This window comes from Molothrus aeneus, chromosome 2, assembly GCF_037042795.1.
Source record: "Molothrus aeneus isolate 106 chromosome 2, BPBGC_Maene_1.0, whole genome shotgun sequence".
Classification (NCBI taxonomy): domain Eukaryota; kingdom Metazoa; phylum Chordata; class Aves; order Passeriformes; family Icteridae; genus Molothrus; species Molothrus aeneus.
The window spans coordinates 111,251,606-111,274,756 of record NC_089647.1 but is presented as its reverse complement, the minus strand read 5'-3'; the positions used below and the strand labels follow the sequence as shown (position 1 = coordinate 111,274,756).

The 23,151-nt window shown below is 44.2% G+C and overlaps 1 protein-coding gene across 1 annotated transcript; it reads right to left on the bottom strand.

The window, feature by feature from the left end:
* Positions 1-8,101: 8,101 nt before the first annotated feature.
* On the bottom strand, positions 8,102-22,667 carry ICOSLG (inducible T cell costimulator ligand). The gene is made up of 7 exons (XM_066571670.1): positions 22,562-22,667; positions 18,856-18,896; positions 16,549-16,920; positions 15,786-16,070; positions 14,062-14,238; positions 12,592-12,627; positions 8,102-10,233 (listed from the first exon to the last, which is right to left on the bottom strand). The coding sequence occupies exons 1-7, from the start codon at positions 22,573-22,575 to the stop codon at positions 10,223-10,225; spliced, it is 936 nt and encodes a 311-aa protein (XP_066427767.1). The 5' UTR covers positions 22,576-22,667; the 3' UTR covers positions 8,102-10,222.
* Between the last annotated feature and the right edge of the window lie 484 nt (positions 22,668-23,151).

The following is a 23,151-nucleotide window of genomic DNA, read 5'->3' as shown; positions in this document are numbered from 1 at the left end:
AGTTGCCCACACATGTGCTAATTCAAACACTGTCAAGCAGATCCTTTCCAAAATCAGAGCCAGACTGTTTTCATCATCTATAAGTGAATTGATGGAAGAATGAATAGCTTATATATTTTAATTTCCTGTATCTGGAATATAAGCTTGCATTCAGCTGAGTACTGGTGCAGACTGGTCAAGGGACTTGTGTACTTTCATTTGGTGCTATTATAGCATGTTGTAACCTTGCAATATTCCTTTTTCTAGTTGTTTATTTCCTCTCTGCTTGTGTTTGTTATCCAAATGGCTTCTAAGCCTGCTGGCAGAGTTCTCCAAAAAGTGAGTATTTTTTTGGCTGTTCATCTCATATTGGTGATTGTAGCTGGTATAACTAATAAATGTGAGTTTTTCTCTTTGCCCTGTTCCTCATTTTGTTATCAGATTAACCAAATAATATAGATAATCTCAACCAAGCCCTCCTCAGAAGGAAAATGCAAACTCCATTTGTCATTCTGAGCAGAAGACAGCAAGGTTGTTTGAGTAAGGCAGTACAGACCAGCTGTATCTTGTCCTGCTCACCTTCTCCACTTCCTGTTGATAAACTTTAATCCTTCTCCAGTTCAGGTGGAAACCAAAAGACTGTTCAAATGAGACTAGTGAGCACCTGAGTCTGTGTGCTTTATTTGTCATTTTGGATTTGGCTGCTCAGTGGGGCTTTCCAGCCCTGATTGTGTCTGGTTTCCCTTTTTATCACGTATTTAGCTAATACCTTGTGTGGTGAGGACTCTTACTCCAGGGTGAGGGCAGATGCAGACACAGGAAGAATTAATGAGTTTCCATGCTGGCTTTTGAGTCACTTGAGCAACAGTGGAAGACCTTTCACGGTGCAGCCATAGTAGCAAAAACTGAAGCAGTGTGTTCAGTTGCAAAGGAAGAGGTGACAGCCAGCAGCATTGCTGTCCAAGAGATGTGTAAGTCCTGGCAATGGGAGATACTTGGCAAGAAATATGTATCTGTTACTGTGGCCTAATGACCTGAACATGCCAGCAGGGATGGGAACAAAAATTCAGCTTGACTGTGAGAAAGAAACAAATGTGAAGCTGATTTTTGCTACTACTACTACTACTTTAACTGATAAAACTTTTGGGCCAATCAATTAGCTGTTTGTTTCTCTCTGAAGTCAATTCCCCCCTTTTTTCAGGTTACCCTGCAGTGGGTGGCTGCCCGAGGGCTCAGGATCTCAGACACTCAGGGGAGGATTTGTACTTTTTCTCTAAAGCTGTTAATGGTTGTATTTGCCACAAGGCTTCTGGATTTTCCTAGGGAATAGCAGAAAGCACAGGGAGGTGTTGGAAATGTAATTTTCTCCATGTATGGTTGCTTTTCTCCCAGCATAAGCAAGACATAAAACAGACTATTTCAGTTGGGCAGGACCTGCTTTAATCAGGTGGGGGGAAGGCTCTGCTCAGCTTAGAAATGTGCAGGGAGCACACCCACCTTTTGAAAGGTATTTAACATTCCAACCAGTTTATTTGCAACTATAATAGTATTTGGGGGTGTAACTGGGTTCCTCTCTGGGCCTGTGAATTGTGTAAGCCAGGAATTGAGCAGAGGTACCTGGGGGAGGTTCAGCACAGTCCCAGTGTGAAAAATGTGTATTTTATGATTGGCTTTTCTCAAATATTAAAGTGAATATGATATGTGTTGTGTTAGAAAGTAATGCTGTATTAATTCCCTTAAGTAGTGTGTTAAATATAGTTTCAGGTTATAAAAAATGTTCAAATAGAAACTATGCTATGTAAGATACTTTTTTCAAAGAAAGGACTCTCAGCGAGATAGCAGCCACAGGACACCTGAATCTTTCAGAGAAAGAGAATTTATTGCTCCATTATCAGAAGAAATGAACTTCTTCCTGTCTCGAAGGCGCTGTTAGGATTCAGAGGAAGAAGCTGACACTGACCAGACAGAATCCTTTGTTTGAATGGAATTTATGCATCATGTTTGAGGTGTCTGAATATGCAACAGGCCATTGCTTTTAAGGGTTAATCCTCTGTTAATGGGTGTCCTTTTTTGGGCTCTGCTGCCTAGAAAAAGGTACCCGGACATCTGTAATTCTTTGTCTCTATTGTCTCATATTGTCCTAATGCAAATTGTCCAAATTATTATTACTCGAATTGTATTACAATTTTTATAATAATTTTATTGCTATTCAACTTTTAAAATTTTAAAAACAAGTGACTGGCGTTTTTCACACCCAGCAATGCCATTTGCAATCCTCCAGTGATGCAACTGCTTAGTAAGGCTAATTATAGGAGCGGTTCTTCCATTTCATGGCAGGGATACCATGAGATCCAAGAGGAAAAAAATCCTACAGCTTGGTTTATGCTCTCAGAGTTATGGTCTCTGCTATCCTGTGTGAGCTTTGTCAAGCCTGATGTGTTCATTTCTGAACATGACTGCAGATCCAGCCACTCTTGTTATATTTTGTAGAGGGTTTTTTGTCTCTGAAGGGTCACGTGTCACTGTAAATGTTAGCAAGCAATGAAAGTGCCCATTCTGCAGTTGTTATCTGCAGTCCTTTACCCCTGACCTATCAGAAGTTGGTCTAATAGTGGGGAAATTGTTTGGTTCAGCACCACCTGCTGTGCTGTAAGTGTCCAAAGGCCCTTAAGGCAACACCTTCCCTGTGGCTGTGACCCACAAGGACAGCAAGGTGAGCAGGGACTTTGTGATGGGAGAGGAATATAGCAGCAACTCTTCAGATCTTGGAACTCACCTTACCTAAAAATCAGTATTTTGAGAGAAAGCCCAATTTTTCCTAGTGTGAAAGTTCAGGCAGGCCCTAATAGCTGTCTGTGTAATTAACTTGCTGGTATTCTGCCAACCTGTGGGGAGCAGCTCCTCAAGAGGGCAAAAAATAGTCTGTGCTGTCTTGGCAGTGAACAGGGACATGAGCTTTGGCATGTTGGGGTGCAGGGGAGACAGGAATATCAATATTCCCTCCCTGTGCCAGTACCAGTCATTGGTTTCTCTGGGTTTGGATTGAAGGCACTTGAGACAGTAATTTGTGTTCACACTCAGCTGTTTATTATTTCTTATCAGTAACACAGTCTCACTCTTGTGAGTTGGGCAGCTTTTCATTAGAAGGCACAAAATGGCCAACAATCTCTTGGTACAAGGTCTTTTAAGACTGAACTCTCCAATGAAGAACTGACACCTGGATTATTTTCCCTTTTAACCCAATAACTGATCCCAAAGAGCTGCAATGGGGACTTTTCTGCCCAATTACAAAATGCCACCCAAACCCATGGAGAAGAAGGAAGGAGAAGCATGAAGAAGAAACCCAGGACAACACCCTGTGCCCTCCATCTTGCTGCCATCCACAACATACTGCTACACTGCTCTCTATAATCTATTTCACACTTTTGTGGATTCTGGTCTATCTTGAAGTCTGGGAAACTTTCTCCATGAATGAGGGTCAAAGTCAGTGCTCCCCTGGGGGTCAGGGAACCCCAGAGCAGACACAGAAATATTCCTGGTGCCCTGGGTTTCCACAGCTCCCCAAAAAACAAACAGTGTGAATGAAATCAGTGATGTTCCAGTTGTGTTTGCATCCAGCCTGTGACAGTCCTGCCACTCAGACAGGGGTGTTTTGGGAGCCATGTGCTTTCTTGCTTATCTCCTTGCAAAATTTGACCAGCATTTGGCAAGCTGCTGAATTTCACTTTATCTCTGCTCCACTACACTTTTGCATGTGGCTGCTTTGTGCTCACCTCTCAACTGTGCTGTGTGCTTGCATGGAGCTTTCAGCTGAGATAGGATATATCAGAGATATGATATACAAGTGTTTATTGCCAGGCTGGGTGCTCTGCCCCATCACCTGGGGGTGCAGAGATTGAGATTATAGCTTGCTTTGTAAAAGGTGTAGTGAGAGATCAGTAAAACTGCTGGGCTGTAAAGCCAGGCCTTTGTAGGAGGGATTTAGGGTCCATTGCCAGCTTCTCACCTGGTTTCTGTCTAGGTGCAAAAGGTCAGTGGGTCCCTCCTTGCTGTTTACTGCAGCATTGCCTGGAGACTAAACCAAACAATTCCTTTCCTGTCCTGCCCTTCAACCACACCCCAAATCTTCTGAAAAATATTCAGGCAGGGGCACACCCCTTGTGCCTGGGATCCCTCATGGCTGTAGGGTGCTTGAGCCTGAGCATCTGTGACCTGGGAACACTAAAACCAGTTTTAATGCAAAAGTTGATAAAGCATAAAATGGAGGAGGTGTTTGACACGTGGATTATCTACTACTGTTTCCCAAGACTTGAAGGTCTATTGATGCAATAAATGCAGCCACTGACTCTGGTGGATTCCTTTGGCCAAGTTTTCTGTTTCTGAGGAACCATTTTTTGACTTTGTTTAGAAATAATTTTTTACCCAGATTATGTTGTGATTCAGTAGGAATTGCTGAAAAATGAAGCTGAGACACATTATATGAAGCTGGTCTGCAGCTGCCACATTGCCTAAAATGCTGATGAAAGGCACTGGCTCACTCTGTGCATGCCTGATAGTCTTTTGGTTAATCATTCCAGCTGGCCAGAGTGTATGTTTGGTAGCTCTTCTTTATGGGCTATTTTAAATAAAAACAAATTAAAACTCAATCATTTTCCCCCAGACACCTTCATCTCCTGAGAACTGGCAAATTGTCACTAAAAGTAAATTAAATACCAATCAATTTCCCCCACAAGCCTTCATCTCCTGAGGACTGGCAAATTGTCACTGGGCTGGAGAGGATTAAAATATTTTTTTCCCTCTTGCTTTCTTGTTCCTCCTCTCAGCTGGATCAAACTGTCCCATACAAAACAGCATGGGCAGGCAGCTGTCTGCCCCATGATAGTCATGAGCAGTGCAACTTCAAAAAATAAACAGATAATCTGAAGTTAAACAGAACAGTTGCACAAAGTTTGGGGGTTATTTATTTATTTATGTGTTTAATTATGTATTCTTTTAATTTTTCCTGCTCAGAGGCACTTACCCCTCAGCACTGGGTTGTGTCCAGGACTCCCAATGGGATCCTCACCTGCTGAGAAGAGACCTGGCACCAAAGCTCACCCTGTCTGGGACCCCTGGAGACTTCACTGTCTCCAAAGCCACTTCCTCAGCCTCTCCAGTCCTTCAGTTTCTGGGCATGCTTCCTGTGCATGGTGCCAGGAGTGCAGGAGACCTTCCTGGGGTGGTGTCCCTCTGCCTCACCCTGTGCAGAATCAGTCACTGAATTCTCCTGGGAAGCGTGGCCATTATCTGGCCAGTCCTCCTGCTTTGTGCAATAGGTCAGGAACAAGCACAGAGCTGGATTTTTCTCATGGTTTTGATAAGAGAATTCAATAACATATCTTGAATAAGAGCAGCCCTCTGTGCTGCAGATACAGCCAGATGGAAATATGGGCATATTGAGACTTAGTTCATGAGGGCAGGGAAAACCAAACCAAGGGCTTGAAAGACCAGGTTTGTGATAGGACTTGTAGTCCTTTTCTGACACAGAATTTAATCACACTGATCTGAGCTGGTTAATAAAACTTCCAACAAGGTGATAAAGATATTTCATGTTTGCCTACTGTTATAAAATTAGCTACAGTTCAGGCATTTTGCACCTTTATTCCATGACCTATTTTTAGTTACAGTAACTGTGATAACTGCAGTGGTGATGCATTTTAGAAGCTAGGTAGCACAATAATGGTAAGTCTGATTGACAGAGAGATGAATTGAGAGGTGTAGAGTTGCTTCTAGTCCAGCGTGATGCTGTGGAAAACTTCTTTTTGCAGGCAAATCTGATCTTGTTTCGAAACTGCAGTCTCAGCCCTGTAAGAGGGATGACATGTGACAGCACAGAAGAAATTAAGGAAACATTTGCAGTCACTCCCTGTCCACATTATGGCTGTGTTACTGTTGCTTTTTACTGACACATTATTTAAAGATATCTTTTTCCTCTTTCTAAATTTTTTAGAGGTGATCTTTTTTTTGTGTGCAGTGTAATCCCATTCAAAATTAGCAAACAGCTTCTGTTGACTTATGATGTCTACTGGGGTAGAAGCTGCAAAAAAGTAGACTTTCCAGTCCAGCAAGTGGAAAAAGGTCTCTGCAAGCTGGAGATAGGAGTGTAAGCACCAAGTCAGCTACAGGCAGCCTTGTGTGACTCTGAGCATGACTCTGTGTCCAGTCATCCTTAGCAGCATTTCTTGGCATTACAGAAAAACGAATAAGTAATTTATTAGTAAATTGTTGGAACCTATTTTGGGCGAGTTCAAAGGGCAGCCTAAGCATCCTTGATATATGAGCAGCTATCCCTACTTAGCAGTTTCTGTGCCAGGCTGAAATGAGAGACAGGCTCTTCCCTAACAATATACAAACAAAGAGTTTGTGATTAACAACAATGTCACAAGCAGCTGCCAAGGGCTTGCATTTGACATCAAGGGAGCATGGTTCAGATGCAGTTATTATGCTAAGTGGTGCTGATTACACAGGAAATGTTGGAAGCATTTTTCCCATGTTGGAAGGTAATTGTACAAACTGACCTGTTGTCACCTAAGTGCATCCTGAGAGATGAATGACATAGAAGTCACTGCTCTGTAATTCCCTGGGGTGGCAGATGCAGAGATCACCTCCAAGGACATGTGGGGTGCCTTTAATAAACACAGAACGGGGAAGCTGGGAAGGGGCCACAGTCATCCAGTCCAACCTCTCTGCTCATGCAGAGTGCCCCAGAACATGCTATTCAGGATTGTGTCCACACAGCTTTCGAGCATCTCCAGGGAAGATCTCCACAGTCTCTCTGGGCCTCCTGTTCCAGTGCTCAGCCACCCTCAGCAAAAGGTTCTTCCTCATTTTCAGGTGGAACTTTCTGTCCACCAGTTTCTGCCCACTCCTCTTGTCCCATGTCTCAGCCTGCTCCCTGCTCTGAGCCTTCCCTGCAGACAATGACAGACATGGCTCAAGTCCCCTCCCAGTTGTCTCTTCTTGGGCCCACCTCCCTCAATGTTCCCTCATCACTGAGGGGCTCCAGTCCCCCCATCACTTTTGTACCCTTGTTCCAGACTTGCTCCAGGAGCTCCACAATAATCCTCAAGGGGGACCAGATTGCAATGATTCCATCCCATGTCATATCATGGAGGTGGTGAAAGCCCTAATGCCCACCACATATTGAGAGGGAAAGTCCCAAGAGCCTGACAGCTATGGGGGTGTTTTCTCCCTGTGGAGTTAGGCTGTACTCAATTGTTCTTTAGAGCAGTTTCTGCTCCTCTGGAAACGAGAGAGGTTGGAGAAATTACACTTGGGGGTAATGTTACCTTTTGTGCATGTTTGCTACAAATATGAGAAAAATTCACTTTGTAAGCTGGGAAAGCAACAAATAAGTTTTCTTTGACATAGCCCAACAGCTACTGAGAACAGATGTTGGAGTCAGGGTAGCTGGAAAAAGGGAATGCTTTTTTGAGCAAAAGAGATACTTCAGCTCTCTCAGGTAAAAAGATTTAAATAATGAATCTAACAACAGGACAGACGGATCCAGATCACTAAGTAGCAACACATGTTTTCTCTTGGGGCTTTCCACTTGTGGTTTACCAGCCATGCCACAACAAAAGTCTTTCACTTTTCTGTTAAAGTGAGTCCATTTATTAGTCTTCCTCCAAAGCTGCATCAACTGTTGCTTTCCTGTGCATGTGTTTAAGTGAGCTGCTGTCTTTAATGAAGGCAAACAGAGGGATGCTGGTGCTCCTGTGCAAGACTGGTCTGGGGGAGTGCAATGAGCTGGTTTCAGTTCTGGAAGCAGGAGTGTGTGCTGTGCCTTTGCTCTGCTTGGGGTTGTGATGTTGGATGAGAAAAGGATGAATCAGCCCAGGCTTAGTGCTGCCCTCAGGCTACTGCCTGGCTTTCCTGGAGTTTGTTGTGTTGTTTGAGGGATTTTGTTGTGCGAGCCAAAATGAAGCACAGGTGGTCAGCTCTGTGTTGTGTTTTTCTCCCCTAATCTGAGGCCTTTGAAAAGGAGCACTGAGGGATGTGGCTAAAAGTAATACTCACTTTGGGTGGAGGCAATGGCTCAGATTGACTTGGCTCTGTGTGTGTTGATAGATTTAGTCAAACATCCAGAAGAATGAATAGACTTTATTTAAAATATAAACATGGCATGTGAAGACAAAAGCTGTTATCACTAAATTCCCAAGTCCTTTTGAATGGTAGCAACCAACTGTCATCTAGGATTTACTGACCTCTAAGAACAGCTGGAACCCTAAGCTAAATGCAAGCAGAGATTTTGCAAGAAAAGGCTTTTGCATTTAGGTGTATCCATGAAGTAGCCCAGAAGTAAGAAAACCCAACCAGTCCAAATTTGTTTTAATGCCATATTGCAGAGTGACTGCTAGGTCACTTCTAACATCTCTGAACCATTACAGTTGCAGAATATAAAAGTGGAAACTACTTGTAGGAAAGGCTTCTGTCAGGTACAGCAGCACCACAGGCTGCACAATGTGACAGATAAGAAGGAAATGTCTGCAGGACTTTTTACTGAACCACTAGGAAATGGTTGCCCTGCACATCTGCACAGATGTTGCTCACATTTTTGAGGTGTCTGCAAGCTTTCTTCAAGCAAGTTCCCTGTAGGGTACACTGAAGACGAGATTTGGACTCAGAAAATATCTGATATCTGGACTTAGGGACATGAGAGAAGCCCAGCTACTCAGCTGGGAGCCTCCCTGGGGGCATTGCTTTGACAAAAGATAACTGCTGCACTGTTGCCAAGTGGCCCTGCCTCCACGTGATGTGAATAAAACAGAATTTTCACTCAGCTGGGAATTGAAAGCTGATCTTGATATGAAAAATCAGTGTCTGAGCTCAGAGTTGATACTAGAGTGCCTCTTACACACAAAGCAAAAACAAACAAGACTTATTCACAAAAATCAAACAAATTTAGTCTAGCAACTGGTGCAGGAGAGGTCAAGTGTTTCCAGAGCTCAGTTTAAAATAACAATCTCCATCCCCCCATGACAAGATGAGGAAACTGTCCCATCTGGAAAGAGAGCTTGTAAAAATTCCTCCTCATTCAAAATTTTGTGTCATCAGCAAAGTTTACTCTTTTGCTATTTTCAGGCAGTCAGTTTGGCTGACTTGGGGCTGAAACAGCAACACACATGCACTGGCACAAGGAAAATGCAGCTCTTGGCTTTCTGGACATTCATGGACAACACACTGATAGAATTTGTTTTTTGTTCTTTTTTGTTTTGTTGGGTGTGTGCAAGGATGAGACAAAAGCACAAGTTTGGTTTAAAACCTTCAGTTTAAAATCCTCCCTGGAAGCCACAGGAAGGTGCTTAAATAAAGATTCAGTTGAATCAAGCAGAGCTCAACCACAGGTTTTTTTACCATCCTGAGAAGGTTAAGTCCAGGTAACATGACATTCACTTAGTAGAGAGCACTATTTTTCATTTCTGATTTCCACAGCCTGTTTTTTTCTCACAGCTGGCTCCTGTTGAAAGTGGAAGTCCCCTTTTTGGTGGAATATTTGGTAAAAACCAAAATATTGCTATCAAGGCTTAAAGAAGGCACCTTCCCTTATTATAAAAAATTCAGTATTTGACCCCATTAGAGCAACTCCTGTTTTTGGAGGACTGGGTCAAAGTGCTCTGCCTGGTTCTGTACAAAGTAGCAGCTGGTGAAAAGAGACAATGAAAGGATTGCATTTTAGAGAGAGAAAAACATGGAAGAAGTCACAAATCTCACTCTGCAGAGCCCCTCAGTTTTGTTTCTTTGTTTTAGCTGCCTTTCTTCACCTGCAGTAGCCATCCTCAAGGTAAGGTGGCAGGAACCACATCCCATGCTCCTGAAGGTGGCTGCTTCTGCTCCTGAGAGTCCTCAAGGATCCTGATGAGAGACTGGACAGTCACCAGCTTCCAGTGGTCTGGCACAGAGCAGCTGAGTCCCAGGCTTTCTGCTTTCCCCAGTACAGGTGCCCAAACCACTGACAATCACAGAGGACTGTCCAAAGTGCTGAGCTGGAGTGGTGACACAACTGTTCTGTGGACACAGTCAGTGGCTGGAAGGAAAATTCTGCAGATTTTCCTCTCTATTGTGTTCTAGAAGCTTTTTTTTTTTCTTTGCCATCTCTCTTGGCAGAAATCTGTCACTTGTATTACAAACAATGCTGCCACTGAGGGAGCAATGCTTCTCTTGACACATCTCCAGCTGCCCAAGTTGTTGGCAGACCTTCCATTTAGGCAGGTGCTGTAAGAACAAAATAATTTATTTTTATAAAAAAAAATAGATAAAAAACTCCCTCAGAAATAATCATTAATATGTAACCAGTGGAACAAGCTGCAAAGCTATGGAAAAGACATATTCATGCTGCTGAGAGAGAACTGACTGGGGAGAAGTCCTGCCTGGATACCCAAGACACTGGGGGCTTTCTGTCCTCATGCCACAGTCTGGAAGTGCCTCTCTGTGCGAATGGAAACAGTGACCTCCTCCCTTGTGAAGGGATATCAGTATCACCTTGGGCTCATTTAAAACTATTTCAGAGAATGAGATGCAAAAAGCCTCTCTGTGGCCAAGAGAAAACAGCTTCCTCTGGGTCCTCTCAGGAAATGAAGGAGTTCCTTCATGTAATAGTTCAGAATTGCTCCAGCTCTGAATTTCTTCTCACCAGGGCTTCCTCCCCCACTGCCTGGAGTGGGTGGTTGGAGAGACTGATCCCACCAGGATGGAGTTACTCTTCCTTGCAATCTGCCTTCCTCCCAGTTTCCAAACTCTTTTTTGCCTTTGTAACAGCAAAGTTAGTTTCAATATCTCATTTTGGTTTGCAGCGTTCAGGATTCTCACTGCCATGAAACAACCTGGCCTTCTTCAAAAGGTGCCAGAAGCAGAAGTGCATTTACAGCAGTATTGAAAAGCAAAATGCTGTGGCAGAGCATCCCCCAGGATGCACCTCCCCAGGGCCTTATTCCCCTACCACACACAACAGAACTGAAAATACCAAGTAATGATTGAATTAGGCTAGAATTTCTCCTAGAGCTCATCTTTTGTACTAAGGTAGTACCAGCTTTATTTCTAAATAATTCCTGCCAGATACTGGTTCTCTCTTTTGTTAAGAAATCACAAAGCAGCAAACCTGGACTGATGGACTGATAGCCTGGACAAACTCTGCCTCAGTGCTCAACTACCATTACCCTTAGACAATTTCTTCTAACATCTGGCTTAAATCTCCTTTGTTTAAGTCTGCTGTGCCTTAATTGCTGTGTCAACTGGGTTAGCACAATAAATAACTTTTCCCATCCTCTCAAAAGACACTCTGAAGAGGGTTGTTATTTTGTCCTTAATCAGCCTGGCCTTCTCCAGCCTAAACAGACATAATCCTAAACAGAGATGACATTCCCTGGACCATTTTCATTTCTCTGGTATTAATCCAAGTTGCCCTTAAATTAGGATGCCCAAAACGTGGCCCTCAGAGGTGGGACAGCTTCTGTCATCAGTGAGCCACCAAAGCTGCTGTCCCACCTCCTCTTGCACATGTGGAGTGGAGAAATGACAATGGAAAGACAGCATCTGGAAGGTGCCCTTGTTCTGTCCTCAACGAACAAATCACGCTACAGCAGCCTTCAATACAATAAATATTTACTCTTATTTATGCCACTGAGGTTTTTTTACTAATGGGCTAAGGCCAGGGATCAAACCAAGAAGGGCCTGCTCTAAGTCAGTCTGGAGAAGAAAAAGTCGACCTTAAATGAGCTGCTTGTGTTATGTCAATGCAGTTCCTAGGAACAAAAGGAGAAAATGTCTCTTTATTTTAAGGAGAAAATCCATCCTCCTCCATAGATTATGCTCTGCAGGAGGGAATGCAACAGCTGTTGATGTTTAGCAACCACAAATGTTGGGGATCAGGCTGTGGTCTGAGAAATAACTGACCATTAACCCAGTTGCCATGGCTGTCAGAGAAATTCCAGGAAAAGTAAAAGCCTTTTTTATGGGTTTATTTATTTAAGGATTATTTTGCTTCTGCTTGATACTATGCATTGTGTACATTCACAGAATCTGCTACAGCAAACTATGCTCTAACTAGTACAGTTTTAGTGAAACCACAGTATTTTCTGCCTGTTTTGCAGACACACAGGCAACAGTCATTAGATTCATAGAAACTACCAAATGAGATACCAAATAGGCAGATATTTCACCCTGTACTCTTGCAAGTCTTCTGTCCAATTTTTTTCCAAATCTGTCTTTATTTTTTCACCCAATTTTCATTTTTTTCTCTACTATAAATAACAAATGAATTTGTAAACCAGCTGGCCTGCAATATTGTGTGGCAATAAAAATAAAAATATGAACATGGTGGAGGTCTGAAGAGTATGTTTCTTCTAGGAAAGGTAGGCTTTTTTTAAAATTGGGTGTATATAGGCTCAAGTTCACAGACATGATGCAAATGATGTCCCTGTATCCCAGTTAAAGATCACCTAGTAGTGCACAAAAAAATGCTTCACTTTGTATCATCTAGCAAGTCTAATCTAAAGGCTTGTGTTGAACCTGAGTACTGAAGCTATGAAGTTAAGTAATTTGAGACAAACAAAATAATATATTTTTAATACTTACAGCTGAGTCCTCCTTGGTCTTCTCTTTGCTGGACATCTGTTGGAACAAATGCATGGGTTTCAGCATGTAGGATAGACAACCACCGACTTCAGAAAAATGAGATTCATATTTAGCAACATCCACCAAAGCTGAGGGTTCAATGTGCTAAATGTTCTGTAAAATGCAGTCCAATATTCTATTTGCTTACAATCCAGGCTACCATTTCAGAAAGGAGAGGTTTTGGGATTGAAGTGATGGCCCCGCTCCCCATCTTGGGACAGAGTCCTGCCTCACTCTTGTTGTTTCTGTAGGAAGGACATTACTTCTACAAGAGCTGCTGCAGATCCTGGACAAGATCACACCCCTGCTTTCCCCTGATCTTTTCTGAGGCACCCAGGGTTGCTAACATTGAGGAAGAGGGCACAGACTGAAAACATGCATTGTCCTTGTCCATGAAAAGTGTGGTTGCTCCTGCTCTGTCCCTTAGATGTTGGCTCCTGGATAGGGGCTTAGAGCAAGTGCTCAGCTACATTGGCAGACTCAGTCTGGCCCTCAAGATGTCTTTTAGAGCTTTTTTAGAGTCACACACGTGGGCAAATCCAGCTACACAAGGGTAGCCATGTGACCAGCTACATTTCTGCTTGATCCCAGCAGGATCCTGACCCTTAATCATCCAGCCAGTGACTCAAAAGCTCTCAGGACTGAATTATGCTCTGATTTCTGCTTCAAACTGTGCTATGATGAGCAAGCTACTGACCCCAGTCCTGTTTTGTGCCATCTGTCCAGAAGGAGCCTGCAGGGATCAGCTGACAAACCATAGCCCAAACAGACACAAAGTCTGAGTTACTCTCACATCCAGAAATTACTTCCTGTGAGGCTCAGAATTCACAGAATCACTGGGTTGGAAAAGACCCTCAAGATCATTGAGTTCAACCCAGCCCCAACAGCTCAACTAAACCTTGGCACCCACTGCCACATCCAGGCTTTGTTAAACACACCCAGGGATGGGATGGGGACTCCACCACCTCCCTGGGCAGCCATTCCAGAACTTTATCACTCTTTCCATAAAAAACTTTTTCCTAATATCCAACCTGTATTTCCCTCAATGCAGCTTGGGACTGTGTCCTCTGGTTCTGCCAGTGCTGCCTGGAGAAGGAGCCCAGCCCCACCTGACTACAAACACCTTGCAGGAAGTTGTAGAGAGTGATGAGGACCCCCCTGGGTCTCCTTTTCTCCAGGCTAAACACCTCCAGCTTGGAGAAAGGCACAGACACAGGAAGAAAGGCTCAGACACAGGAAGAGAAAATCATAAAGAATAACATATCCTGGGGCACTAGATTTCCTCCCCAAGGCATCCCAAGTTTTTGTTAATGGCAGGATTTCCTACTGCCAAGGGCAGGTAGCTTAGTCATACTTCATCTCTTCCTGTTGGATTTTGGAAGTGAAAAAGGATTCTTATAATTTGGTCATGCAAATGAAGTGTCTCATTACCTTTATAGGACACTAGATTAGAGGACCTCCTTCTCCACAGCCAGCAGATTAAACCAGTTAGAAGACCTATCACAAAGACAATGCCAATGATGGCAGCTGCTTGAGCACCTCGTCCTTTTTTTTCAGGTTTTTTGTCACTTTCTGTGCCAGCATCACTGTTTTTCTTCTGCTGTGTGTCTAGAATAAAATAGAAAAGGATGTCATAAGGTGTAAATTTTCACATTTCATACCAGGCAAATATTTCACCATGTCTTCGATGCATAAAAAATTCTGAAGGAGTCAAGATTTGTGCTATTCATATCACTGTGATTTTGGTGATTCCTTCTGAGTAAGACACATCTCCAACTAATTATGTCTAAATACCAGTTTACTCTTCCCTGTCATCATAATGCATCCATTCTTCTTTTTTCCTTTTTCTTCTTTCCCTCCAGCTTTTAGAGACTGTATGTTTGGGCTTGTATCTAGACTCAGCTGAAAATAAATCTATATAGAATCTATAAAGCAAACCTGATAGTGTTCAGAAAAATGGGTGAAAATCTGCTTCCCTGAAGTTAGTGAAGAATCTTCACTCAATGCTGCAAACTGAAGGTTTCAAATCACATCTCTGACTCTTTCAAGTGCGATTGAGAGACTTAAAAAAACCCCACAAAAATATTAATATGAAGATCCTTTCCCTCAGAAGACAACATGACAATACCATTAGGAAACTAATGATGAGGTTACTTAATTTTCCTTTAATTTGGGATGACAGCATGGTGTATTATCACATAAACACTCTACTGTGCAACTTCTGCTCATGTGCTCAATTTTTGCTCCTGGAAATAGTTTATATTGTTTGCCTACATGCATGGGATCAGTGTTAGGGGTGTTCAGGTAAATTAACTGTGGGTATCCAGCTACAGTTATGGAAATATTCCAAGCTCCTTGCACCAGGGTGCAGAGACCTGTGAGAGAAAGGTGTGGCTGGAGGCAGGACCAGGAACAGCAGTGAGATCAAACAGCCACCTCCAGATCAGCCTTCCACTCCAGACAGATTCTCTACACAGCTTTTTGGAAATAATGAACTCTGGCAGTGGTACTGAAACTATAACTTCTTAATACCTTTTTTTAAAAATAGCTTTCTGGTTTTGTGAAGAGTTGAATGACTAAATACTTGCTTTTACTATTAATCATCACATCAGCAATAATTAGCACATTACACTTGTGCTATAAAGTACATTGTTCTGTTGAGCTCATATTGCCCATTTGCTGCAGACCTGGTTTAAGTTGTGCACTGTATTAAATTGAGTTTTGGAGAAAATGGAAATTGAATTTTGGAACTCGGCAGAGTAAAAAGCAAATATTAGTATTGCAAAGCCATTGTGTAGGGGGTCAGAAATCATGGATCTGCTGGATGGTGGCCCCTAAAAAACAACCTGACTCCCCAAACCATCATGTTCCTGAGGAACTAAAAGGTTAAGCTCAGCAACTGCCTCAGATCCAAGAGCTTCTCAGTGCTGTTGTCACAACACACTTGGTGGGTTATTTGCTTCAGTGTGGATGATTTAAACATCAGGTCCATGGCTAAGCACAAGTGGCGCTTGAAACAAGGCCTAAGATCTTCTCAGAACATTTTGGAACCCCTGAATTAATGCATAGCCCTCATTAATGTGCATCTACAGACAGAGACATGCTGGTTGAAATTCCTGCTACCTAGAAAACAGAGGCAGCATGAGGGAACTTACAGTTGGCTGATAGATTTTCCTGCAGCATCTCATTTTCTATGGAGCACTCTATTTGCATGTTAGAAGTGGCTGCCACCTTCAGTGTGCTGAAAACACTGAAGGTGCCGTCGTCGTGGGATATGATCTCAGTTTGTGAGGGATGCAGGCGACTGTTGTTCACTTTATTGATCCAGTAAACGTTGGGCTTTGGGTATCCATTGCCAGACCTGCAGTAAAAGGTCACCTCCTCTCCAGTGCTGTCACTGTTTCTTATTGGTCCACTGAGTATTGGTTTGCTGTAACTCGCTGGAGAGCAAGGAGAAAAAGAAATAGTTGTCGATGTTTTGAAACGTACTGGAAAGGCAAAATTTTGGGATGGATTCTGAACAAACTGCTGGATTTCAAACCACCCTCATGACTTGAAGGAGAAGTGCCTGCAGGTTTGGTCTGTAAACCACAGAGCTGAGAGAATCTCTGAGAGGGCAGAAAGCTAAAGCCAAACCCAAAGGAAAAGGACCAACTTCAGCTGCTGTTACCCAGTTACATGCAAGAGCTCTCTTACCCATGAAAAACAAGAAGAAAAGAAACAGACACTGGATAAACAGTTTTTACATTCATTTTCCAAGGTTTACGTTCCCTGTCTTACATTAAGCAGAGAAGACTTCATTTCAGCAAAGAGCAGAAGTCTGTTTCAAAATTAAAGTTGTGCTTAAATATAGTATTGAAATAGCACAAATTTGAAAAGTAGAAAGGAGAATTTGGGCAAAGTGACACAAGTTCTTACCTGCTAAGCTGAGAACCACTTCTGCCTGGTGAATCACTTTGGGAAGTTCAGTTTTCTCCTGCACTATGCATTTGTATGTATGTTCATCACTCTGGCTGACATTTAGCAATAGCAGAGAGAAATCACCATTTTCCAACTTATCCCAGAATAATTGAGTTCTGTCTTTAAAGTGAATACATTGATTACTGTTATCATCTTGGCCAGAGATCAGTACATGTACAACTGAACACTTTTCTTGATAGGAATCATCAGCTATTTGCCAATATACCCGTAGATTTTTTAATTGCAAGGGTTTCTTTTCGTTATAAATGCAACTTAGTGTGACGTTGTCTCCAAGTTTACTGATGATGTTCTTCTTCTCTCGTGCAGTAACTAAAAGATTAAAAAAGAGAGAGGGAGAAAAAAGGGAGATTATGTGGGGAAAAAAGTAATTATTTTTGAGTACATTATACCACATATAGACTCTGTTATTAGTTTTATAGCAGGTAGGTGAGTATGCTCTCTTCATAGTCATTCCTATCTCCCAAATTTCCAGTGGCTAATTCTCATCATGTCTATTTGTCTGTGCATTGTCCAAAGGGACCTTTTCTCTGAAAGCAGTGTTAATCATTCCTAGCCCCATGGATACCCACATTTCACTTTTCACACTGACTGCAGACACACATTCAGGTCCTAATGCTTCAATAATCACTTTTTTTTTTTAATTAAGAAAAATGCCAAATAACTCCACTTAGATCACAAGAAGTGGAAACACTGATAAGAAAGAGTGCTGCCATTATTTTGAGACCCAAAAAATTAAGAAGGGAGTTAAAAGAAGTACTTCTCAAAGCCGGCATGACAAAGCAACCACATTTTACTGCTACTGTCAGTGACACCCTCTGAACAAATACACTCAGCTGGCAAACCAGCACACCCAGATACCTCCAGTGGCACATTCATTAGACATTTACATCTTGAGGGTCACTTGAGGTAAAGTCAGAACTTTATCTGGCTTTCAGAGCACTTTTCCTGCCTTTTGGACATGAGAAAGGCAGCCTCTGCTCCATGTGAGCAAGGCAAAGGCACAAGGTGATGACAGCTGATGCAGAAAGCTCAGCTCAGTGAGTCCCATAGGGCTGGGCAGCTCTGCCCACGGCCTCCCTGCTGGATCCCTGCCCTCCAGACCAGCAGCCAAAACCTCACTGGTGCAACTGCTTGGTGGCACCAAAGCAGTGTTTGTGTTGTGGGTGCCAGGCAAGAGGGGCCAGGCATGGGGCTGGATGGGAGAGATTACAGCTGGGGGAAGGGGATTACCTGGGTGGATGGCTGAGGGGGAGGAAGATGACAGGAGTGGAGGTTGGGAAATGCAGAAACAGCATGTGGTGAGGTGGGAGGGAGGTGTCAATGCTAAAAGGGAACCTGTCTTTGTGAGGGTGCACTGGACTCAGAAACAGCTCATCTACACATTTGAGTTGGGCACCCTGGTCTGAAACTACCACTGAGGCAGGCACAGTGCTTGCAGGGAGAAAGGCAGGATGTTTACCAGGTACTAGGACTGAAACAACAGGCTTGAAATGCAACACAAATGCTTGGTTCAGATTTTGGGAAACCCGTTGGAATAGCAGGAAAAGTAATGCCCTGGCAATGATGGGTGCAACTTCATGACTGGACAGAGACAGGCCAGCCAGCATCTGTTGGGACTGAATCTGGTACAGATTGTCCTGATATTGGGGCCAGGGAGTTTCCTTGGTGACTTTGTTGAGGTCCTTCTCAGTGATTAAGCAAGAACAGAGGAGAGAACTCTAAAAACATTTTAATATCACCAGATGGTGTAATTTAATTCTACCTTTGTTTTGCAAGGGATATTTTAGAACCATAGTAAAAGTAAAATGACTAATAGTAGGAGTAAATTTACTACTAATAAGTAGTAGTAAAATTACTAGCATTGGCTACTTGATACCGTGACATATAATTCTACTCTTGAGTATACAGGCATGTTAGATCTGCTTATCAGCAGCTCTTATTACTCCACTTTTAAGGCCTTTTGTTGACAGAGGTAAGTACACAGGGAAGTCTCTGAAGCAAGCAAAGCAATCTAAGCAAGAGCATCCATAAGGTCCCTTGCTGCTCTCTGCAATGAAACAGAAATTGATTTTATCTTCTTTCCCTGATGCATGTCAGAGAAACATTTTACTCTGAGGAATTCTTCAGTATCTTGTAGAAAACACAGAGATGTTAATATTGTACATTTTACATCTACCTTGTGCAATTGGCCAAACACATTAAAGGGAGGACAGTTTAATTTTTACTGAGTTTTTATGAACTTACCAGCTTTCAGGATAAGAAGAAGCAGTAACAGAAATCTGTACCTAAAACAAAGAGCAAATATGTGTTACAACTGACTTTGCATCTCTGTTGTTTAAATAAGCAATAACCCCAATTTTGATTGTTTTAATATAGTGGCAGAAGTAGGTAAATTAGGTACTGCTCCCATGTAATGCCCCATTAAGTATTTGCATTTTTGACAGCTGCAAAGCTTCTGTTTATACAACTCAGCAGTGGTTTGGTGGCCAAGGCCACGAATAGCAGCAAAATGCACTAATATTGGAATCAGGGCAGAGGGCATGAAGCTGGTGTTGGGCCTGTTTTCTCTTCTGAAAGAATTGATTGGCTTGCTGGACAAACAGGTTCTAGAGGCTATCTGGGTCACTGGGAGGGACAGTGGCTGCACAGGTCAAAACCCTATAAAAGTTTCCAATCTTTTGCTGAAAGTCCAGGAGTCATTTTGTCTGGTTAAAGGAAAACAGCATCTGACCATGCTGCCCACCAGGCTGTGCACTGAGTAAAAATGTGTAAACAGGAAACCTGCTGATAGTGGAGAGCTGTGCAAAGGTTTTTGCTGGGAGGAATTTGGTGTGTTTGATTACTCAGGAGGGGCAAATCTGTGCAGGAGTTTCTCCAAAGGAAAGGAGGTTATAGGAAACCCAGTTTAACCCATCTATAAAGTCCAAGTGATTTAACTCCCATCCCACAGGGGTTTAAGATAAATGGACAGCACTTCCCTGTGAGTTACTTTAAAATAGCCTTTCACCACCACACCTAGTTACACATTGTGCTCTCCTTCTTCCAGATTGCTGTAGGAAGGGAAAGAAAGGTGCTGGAAAGGTTTTGGAATGAGAACTGTGTGGCTGAGCTGGCCACCTTGATATTACTCAGATGCAATAAGGTTGCAAAGCTGAGCTGACAGGCAGAGGAACAGGAGCTCTGGCCTGTCACCAGTGTACCCAGCTCTCCTTTGCAAGCAGAACTGAGAGGCCGCACTACCCAGGTTCTGCTGGTTCCCTTCCTCCAGAGTTCTCATGATGCCTTAAGTTTTAGCTTTTCATATTTTCCAGATTCTGTACTGCATTAGTATATAACTCTGAACTTAATAGAAAGTGTTAGCAAGTTCTCTTCACAGTTTAATTAGATAAAACAATCCTTTTCCAGCTGGAGAACCAAGGACACTGTGGCAGCTTTAGGCCCAAAAAGTGCAAACAACAGGGAACTGAGGAGAGCAATCTGGGAGGATGGGACTGCATAACCTGGAGCTGTAATTGGACAATTAACCCCAATATGGAAATGGACCAAAACTTATAGAAGTGTGAAAAGCTGTGACCCAGGAACCCATCCTGGGTGTAGCCCCAGCCAGGCTCTTGTACTGCCCAAGGTGCATCCTTTGAAGGCCTTTTTAATAAATCCCTGCTTTATTCCTTTAATGCTGTCAATCCTCTGTTCCAGGCAGCCTCTCAAGGCATCACCCAGCCCTCAGCCAGGCCCAGCACTGAGCCCTGAGCTGAGGCAAAGGGATTGAGGGATACCTGCTCCCAGCAGGCCATTTCTGCCCAGGATTGAGCTCCAGATTCCCCCACCCAGGCTGGTCACTGCCTTCCCTCCAAACCAACCCTGCCCTGTCTGGCCCTCCTCCCTCCAAGCCCTGACCTAACTCACTCCCCAGCAGCCATTCCTCACTTTACAAAATCCCCTCTCTTCCAGGCTTCCTGCCCTTTCCCCACAGCTCATTTGTCCAGCCAAGCACAGGAATTCACACATCCCTTCCCAGGCACAGCTTTGCTCCTGCCCAGCTTTGCTCCCACCACCTGCCTGGGCACAGCCTGGGGCTCCTCTGCTGCAGAGGAGTGTCTTCAATTCCAACCTGTCCACCAGGAAAATTATCATCTTCCCAAACATATTCACCTTCCCATGCAGAGAACATTCCTGACACAAAATCTACATCTACTCAAAGCCCCATTTCCAGAGACTGAGGTAGAGAAATTTTAGGGGAGAATCAATCTGAATTGTATTATTTTTTGTATAAAGAATACACTTAATTTTATTTTTCTGTGTCCTTTGAAATTATTTGATAGATGAGGCTTGAAAAGTTTAAGTGTATACCCAGTGTGGAAAATTTCTGCTCTATTACTTCAGCAAATCTGCAATCAGTCTCAAAAGAAGTCTCCCAGGGAAGCACACCTAAACATTCTGTACTATTATTTATCTTCTACTACTTCTCTTACATTAAGTAGTTTATTAACCAATATCAAAGATGTAAAACATACAGCTCTACAAAACAGAACAGCAATAGATTTTTTTTTACTAATGCATAAACATAAGTGTAAAGATTTTGACAGTGGCCTTTACACGTGCATTTGCATTTTATTTCTGTTGTATTTTTTACACTGTTCAGGAGTCATCACTTTTCTGCCAGGCTTGTAGATGTTTGTCTTGACAAGCTCAGGTCATGTAGTCATCAATCTTTCTTAATCCCATGCCTGTGTTTGTTTTATTATTCCCAACCCAAGTTAGAAGCTGTGGATATAGCAACTCATTTGAATAGAATGAAAACAATAACTGATTAATACTTAAGAGACTCTCTAGGGAATTTCCCATAGTAGGAATTTGCTAATGCCAGCAGACATTTAGATATTCAGCCAGAACTGATTCTCATATGTATGTATACAAAGCAGATCTTGATTTCTTATTTTAATAAATGATGCCACAGTCAAGGTTAGACAGATCCAGAGATGCCTCCTCCTCCTTCTTGAAGGAAGTTGCAGCTGTGGTTTTGAGGGGGTGGTGTCCACCCACGATGTTCCCCTGGAATGGCTTTAGTTCCAAGCTTCAGTTGGAAAAAGGGAGAAATGCTCTGCCTGCAGAGAAACCTCTACATTCACTCAGCTCCTGTGTCCATCACTAGCAGTGAGCTCAGTTAAGTGCTGGCATAGTTGCACTACCTTCTTCGTGTCTTAGTCTCCTAAATTTTTAAAAAAATATATAAACTTTTTTACTTTTTCAATTCTTTCCCACACCTTCCTCTTCTGCAAGTGTTTTAAAATGCCGTGTGAAACAGGAGAAAGTTGCACTTCTCCTTTCATGGGTGAGACGATTTTCCTACCAGCACCTCAACTTCTCCAACACTACTTATCTTAAAGCCACGGGATGCTGCTGCCATGGCATGCTCTAGCCAGGCAAGAGACATCCTGATGCTTGCAGTAACAACGTTGGGGGCTTTGCTGCACTGCTGAGACCCACTTTGTCCCCTAGCCTTGTGGTGACACGGTTTTTCCCGATCAGCAGGTGCCCTAAGCGTGTCACCTGCGGAGCTTTTCTAACACCTGCTGTAAGGCAGCGCCACCCGGGGCAATAAACCCCAGCGAGTCACGTCCCATCGCAACCCTTCAGCTGAAAATATCCATAAAAGGCGTTGATTGCCTGGAGCCCTCCATGGCTGCTATGACAGGGGACCCCTGCCCGGGCTGACGGGGAGCTCTGGCAACCCCCGGCTCCCTGCTCCCGGCTCCGGGAGCGCTGCCGCCTGTCCCGGCTCCGTGGGTCTCCTCCCTGAGTGCATTTTAGCAGCCCAGCCCCCGCCAGCGCTTTCCCTGCCCGCCGCAGCAGCAAAATTCGCGTTTCCCAAGGGCGATGCGCATCCCTGCCCGGGAAGCGCACAGGGAGCGGCAGCAGCGACCCTTCCCCGCGGCCGCCATTCACTCACCCTCGCGGCTTCATCGTGCCGGGCCAGCCGTGCTGAGCTAAGCCGAGCCGAGCCGTGCCGTGCTGAGCTGAGCTGAGCTAAGCCGAGCCGAGCCGAGCCGAGCCGAGCCGAACCGAGCCGAGCCGTGCCGAGCCGAGCCGAGCCGTGCCGTGCCGTGCCGAGCACCAGCTGCCCGCCTCGGGCCGTTCCCTTTCTCCTCCCACGCCTCCTCCGCCGGGGATTTCCGCCTTCCGAGCCGGTGAGCGGGACCCGGCACAGCCCGGCCCGGCCGTGAGGTGGCTCGGGGACCCGGCACAACCCGGCCCGACCGTGAGGGGGCTCGGGGACCCGGCACAGCCCGGCCCGGCCGTGAGGGGGCTCGGGGACCCGGCACAGCCCGGCCCGGCCGTGAGGGGGCTCGGGGACCCGGCACAACCCGTCCCGACCGTGAGGGGGCTCGGGGACCCGGCACAACCCGGCCCGGCCGTGAGGGGGCTCGGGGACCCGGCACAGCCCGGCCCGACCGTGAGGGCGCTCGGGGACCCGGCACAGCCCGGCCCGACCGTGAGGGGGCTCGGGGACCCGGCACAACCCGGCCCGGCCGTGACGGG